The 5,861-nt window shown below is 32.6% G+C and overlaps 1 protein-coding gene across 1 annotated transcript; it reads left to right on the top strand.

Moving 5' to 3' along the window:
* Positions 1-1,821: 1,821 nt before the first annotated feature.
* Positions 1,822-5,603, top strand: LOC110698040 (dnaJ homolog subfamily B member 1-like). The gene is made up of 2 exons (XM_021875447.1): positions 1,822-2,482; positions 4,770-5,603. The coding sequence occupies exons 1-2, from the start codon at positions 1,914-1,916 to the stop codon at positions 5,212-5,214; spliced, it is 1,014 nt and encodes a 337-aa protein (XP_021731139.1). The 5' UTR covers positions 1,822-1,913; the 3' UTR covers positions 5,215-5,603.
* Positions 5,604-5,861: the final 258 nt, after the last annotated feature.

The raw sequence follows: 5,861 nt of genomic DNA, 5'->3' as shown, positions 1-5,861 counted from the left end.
AAATATGAAATTCTTATCAGATAGGATCATTTGAATGGTATAAACAATGCTACTACTTTGTGTATTTTTTATTTTATTTTTTTATTTTCAGCGTTTGTACCTTGTGAGCATATGAAAAATAAATGGTTATACTCTATTATATTATCTAAAACTTATCAATTAAGATCCTCCAAAACTTCCATCTATTACAGAGTAATCTTATAAATAGACTATTCACTATTGTAGAAGTAGACGAAACAAGTACAATAGTGCTAAAGAAGATAAATAGTAGATAGATGATAGATGTGAATAGTGAAATTTCACTATCATAATATCTCATTAGGCCATTAGCTAATACTACCTCTGTTTTTTATTAGATGATATGTTTTAACTTTAGCACTATTCACACACTTCTCTTTGATCGTGTTTTGTGCTTTATATGTAATGAAAAATAGTCGTGTGGGATCTTATTAGCTTTGTCGCGATATATATTTTCAAAATATCAACTTTTCATAATTTTTTACTTGTTGATAATTAAAGATATTAATGGTTGAATTTGTGCATTGACAAAAGTCAGTAAAGAAACGTGTCAACTAAAAAAGAAATGGAGAAAGTATAACAATTTTGTACCACAATGTGTTAATCAACTTGATATTTGGCTATTTGCCATATATATATAGGCAATACCCCATTTTTATTAAATTGTTATGATTATGTGAATCTTGAAAAATATGTAAACTCAAGATTTTCTTTTCCAATATTAAAAATACATAGTAACAATGAACAAATTATTTTTTGGAAGGAACGTTAGCCGGGCAATATTAAGTAACAATGAACAATTTTCAAATTATACTAATGTTATTCAATATTTTTATCTCAATTTCCTTAAAATCAATTACATTATACTAAAAGAGAAATTTAGAGAGACACTTGACAATATAATATAAAAAGTTTTTCCTCAAAAATTATTTACTAAAAAAAAAAAAACTTATTTTTACATAAAAATAAGGTTTGTATATAAATTCTGACTTTTACTTTGTACAAAATCTAGAATAAACTTCCTTAAATATCAAATTGTCCATTATAACTACTCCGTATTACATATTTAATTATTTTCTTTCACACATATATATAGTTTTTAATACTGAGCCTATTCATAAAATTTAATTTTATATCAATTGTTTTTGATAAAGTTTATTGTTATTATAATTATTTAAGTGCATTGCACGAAATTTAATCTAATTTGTACTATATACAAAGTATAATTGTGGACACCGATACCTATCTAGTTCCTACAAATAACCAAAATGTGAAACCTTATTACTACCCGTTTGGAAAAGAATGAGAAACAAAATTGGAATGAAATACGAGTACAATGTAAAACAAGATTCAATTCACACCAACAAAAGTAGCCAAATTTTAAGCGACTCAACAGTACAACGCCGTATTCCACTACTCCAATTAACGGTTTTTAACCAATCACTTACTCATAAAATTGAAAATTAAATTAAAAACAAAGGAGTAATTATATTTGCCGCCCCGCGACGCCATACCAGATTCTGTTATTATACGCGCAATCCCTTCAACACTCCTTCACTTTCTCTCTCTTTATTATTACTCCTCTTCACGTTCTTTCTTCTTACCTCACCTCCAATCAATTCACTCCACGTGTCTTGAACTAACCAATCTCAACCCCCCTTCACACTCCCCCAAATAACCGCACTGTCTTCCTCGAAAACCCCACTCTTCATTTTTAATTTTTAAAAATACAAAAATCCACGTAATTAAACCCATCTCTTCCGACTTCCCTTCCACCCCTTATATAATATCTCTCCTCCCCTTTCCCACTCTTTATTTTCTTCTCATCCCAAAAAAAGAAACTAACCTTTAAAAATAATCAAAATTAAAAGTTAAAAAAAAAAGCTTGAGAAAAAATGGGAATGGCGGATTACTACGAAGTACTGAAAGTCTCGTCGACTGCAAATGAAGAGGAGTTAAGAAGAGCGTATAAGAAACTGGCGATGAGGTGGCACCCTGATAAACACCCAAGTGGCGCAAAGGGATTGGCTGAGGCTAAGTTCAAGCAGATCTGTGAAGCGTATGATGTATTAAGCGACGCTCAAAAGCGTCAGATCTATGATCTTTACGGTGAAGATGGTTTGAAATACGACGTTTCTTCTCCTTCCGCCGCTTTCGCCGCCACTCGCGGCGGCGCCAGTGGTGGTGTGAAGGGTGGGTCGTTTAAAAAGTACGGTAATGGAAATGGTAGGGCTGTTAATGATGATATATTTGATGGGTTTTTTGATGATATTGGGAGTGATAAAAGTGGGTCACCTTTAAAAAAAGGAAATGATGAGGGTGTGAATCGGAAGTATAGTCGGAGTGCTACCGCGGGGAAGAAGGCGGAGCCGGTTGAGAATAAATTGGTTTGTAGTTTGGAGGAGTTGTTTAAGGGTTCTAAGAGGAAGATGAAGATTGCTCGTCTTGTTCCTGATTCTTCTGGGTATGTTTTTATTTCTTTATTATGCTGAGATTATATTGTTTGATGTTGATTTTAAAATTGAGATTATACAGTAATTGGATATTTGAGATTATACAGTCAGTAATTGAGATTATATTGTTTGGTGTTGATTTTAAATTTTAGAGTCGTGATATGAAAATAACGTGGACGGGATTCGACCTTTTGGTTCTTGGGTTTGTTTTGGTTGTTTTATTGATAGTGCTGTGTGATAGAAAAATGAAAATATAGAAAAAAAATAAAAAAATTGGTTAGAAGATATTTTTCACTAAATTAGATTAAAATTTTAATTTCGGTAACTTTTTACTATTTTGTCTAGTTCTGGTGTAGTAAAGGAAGAAAAATGATATAGACGAGATTTGGACTCTTGGTTTAGGGTCTAATTAGAATGTTTATTCCCTGTTATAATGGGTGGTTGAAAAATGAATTTTTAATTTAAAATGGAAGATAATTTTATAATAGGGTTTTAGGTAGAAAGGGTTAGTTTAGTTTGTTGATTAATGATTGGTGTAGTTAAAATTGTAAATTTGTAATTATAATGTGTTTTAAAATTTAAAATATAGGTCGAGTTGGTGGGCGATTTAATTTGAGTCAGTATTAGGACAAGAGGCCATGTGAAATGGACTGGCTCCGATCACATGTTTCAGTATTATTACCCTGTTTTTAAATAAGCTATGTTTAAAGAAAAAAAAGAGTTCTTATTTTTATGTGAAGTAAATATTCTAAATAAACGAGAGTACCATTTTTAATTTGTAAAATATGCTCTGTATATACGTAGTATTTTTAATTTGGGAAAATATATTCTGTATATATTTTTTCATGGAAGTATTATTTGTGCTAAGAAAAGTTGTTACTCTATGGTTGAAAAATACGAAGTATTAAACAAAGATTGTATAAATCAAATTGTAAAATAAGTTCAAATTTTACAATAAAAATTATGTTTTGGGGGTATGAGGGAGTATTATAGATGCTAAGTTTATAGGTGACCCTGTAATGAAGGAAGTCTGTTACAGTCCCCACTTATCATTTTGGTCTCCTTTGGTACAAATTGTATTAATTGCTAAAGGGATCACAAATTCTCAATTTTACTTGAATTCAACATGGAACTTTATTCGGAGTTTTAAAGTAAAATCATTTAACTGTTAGGTGATTAATAGTTAGTTTAAATCAAGAAATTTAAAACACGAAAGTATTTGTTAGCACGAGAAGAGAAAACATGGAAAATCACAAGGGCATATTTGTCATTTTGATAGATTTGTAATTGGCAAATAGCCTAAATTTTAAAAGGAAAATCAACAATCAAAGTGGGAGGAATCAAAAGCTGATGTACTGTAATTATCTGTTTTTGACCTGGTGACCTTATTTTATGCAGCAAGTGCGGATCTCACGTTCATGGTTAAATTCCTGTTGACTGGTCATTGATAATTGCTGTACTTGGTAGATCAAAAGTGGGTTACTACTCACTAGTAGTATCTTGTGGTAGGTCAACTGTCTGGATTGCGAAAGTTATACATGGTGATGCAAGTAGTAAGACACTATTCTTCTGATTAGATTAATTTCATCATAAAAGTAAAACTTAAGATGGGGTTGCAATAAGTAAATGATTGATTAAAGTGGGGTTAGATGAGAGCAAATAAACATTCAATCTTGTAATTGTTTCAAGTAGCTAACATGTTAGCCGTTTAGCTTTTTCTTCTGCCATGGTGTGCTTCAACTTGGAATTTTATTTGAGAGATTGGTTGTCTTAAAGTATATTCCCCTGCATCAACTTATCTTTACTGTGTTCTGTAATCAGTTGATTGTGGTCATTCTCTAAAGATAAATGATCAAGCTTATAGTATTTACACTTAAATAAGCCTTATTTTACCTAAAAATGTGTTTAAGATAATCGAAAATCTGACATTACAGCCCAGGAAATCTTAGTTTTTCTCTCTTGTATAGTTGTGTGTCTGGTCTGACAGTAGGCTGTAATGACTTCCGCTCTTGTTGTCTAATACTAAATGGATCTGATTGTTTTGTTAGTATTCACTAGGAATCATGATTTGTGTTCAGGATTGTACATTTGCAAGTTGCAAACATGTATTCGTGAGACCTGTCTTTCATTGTTTGGCATTATTTGCCTTAGTGTCGATCCTTTCAACAATAGTGTTAGTCGGCATGTCATTTCGTCGTCCTTGATGTCTTGATGTTTTGTAGACAAGATCAACTATCTGAAATTGACCATTTGTCTCTTATAAAACATGAACTGACTCATCGATCTTCCATTTTGCAGCAAGGCGACGACTGTTGATGAGGTACTGGCAATTGATATCAGGCCTGGTTGGAAGAAAGGCACGAAGATCACTTTCCCGGAGAAAGGCAACCAAGAACCTGGCCTCTTGGCTGGTGATCTTATATTTGTTATCGATGAGAAACCTCACCAGACTTTCAAGAGGGATGGAAACGATCTTCTGGTCAACCTGAAAGTGTCTCTACTGGAGGCTCTCACCGGTAAAACAGTGACTCTGACAACCTTGGACGGAAGAAATCTTGAAATTGAAGTCTCGGACATTGTAAAACCAGGTCATGAAGTCGTGATCACAGGTGAAGGAATGCCAATCTCAAAGGAACCTAAAAAGAGAGGAAACTTAAGAATCAAGTTCGACGTTAAGTTCCCATCGAGGCTATCTTCAGACCAGAAAGCTGATTTAAGGAGGGTACTCGGCAGAAGCTCATGATCGAGCATTTATAAGTATTAAAAAAAACTGGTTTTTCTGCACAATTATAATTTAATTAACACTGACAGTAAATGTAAATAGGTCAAGTGTTTTGTTGGAAACTTTAATCTTTTTTTTGGAGAGTTTCTTCATAACTGTGCATACTAGGAAGTTTGCAGGTTTACGGTTGTTGCCAATAGCGACGAATATTTACAGCCAGTTAGTGTAGTGAGATGCAGGGAGAGGCAAGTTTGAGCTTCATCACCTCTTTTATGCGAAGTTTGTATATCGGTACACTAGTGTTTTATTGTTTTTTTGCTTTCTTGTGGTTATTTTTGCCTGGAAAATCCTTAGAATGTAATGCTAAGAATGGGTTGCATTTCTTTGATGTCTCAGTTGGCATTATTTTATCTTTTTCTGTGTCTGGTATGCCAAATTCCGTGGTGTCGCTTTTGGTTCTTTGTTAACCTCCATTATTTTTTTTTAATGGTGTTAACCTCCATTATTTGTGTTCATTGTTACTCTGTAAAAAGCAATTAATCATGGCGTATTTGGATTCAATCATGCATCTAAGTATCTAATCAGAGCGCTCTATATCATGCGACAAATTTAAACAAGACACATAAAATGTCACAATAATTAAGATAATGTATAAGATTAAGTCTGCA

Source organism: Chenopodium quinoa, unplaced genomic scaffold, assembly GCF_001683475.1.
Source record: "Chenopodium quinoa cultivar QQ74 unplaced genomic scaffold, ASM168347v1, whole genome shotgun sequence".
NCBI classification, from domain to species: Eukaryota; Viridiplantae; Streptophyta; class Magnoliopsida; order Caryophyllales; family Amaranthaceae; genus Chenopodium; species Chenopodium quinoa.
Note: the sequence above shows the minus strand (reverse complement) of the source record. Positions and strands in the feature narration are given on the sequence as shown.

What these genes read in the sequence shown, in the direction of transcription:
- LOC110698040 (XM_021875447.1), top strand. Translation starts at nt 1,914, where the DNA reads ATGGGAATGGCGGATTACTACGAAGTACTGAAAGTCTCGTCGACTGCA. An exon ending in CTTGTTCCTGATTCTTCTGG is followed by an intron (nt 2,483 to 4,769) that starts GTATGTTTTTAT and finishes TCCATTTTGCAG; the next exon opens with CAAGGCGACGACTGTTGATG.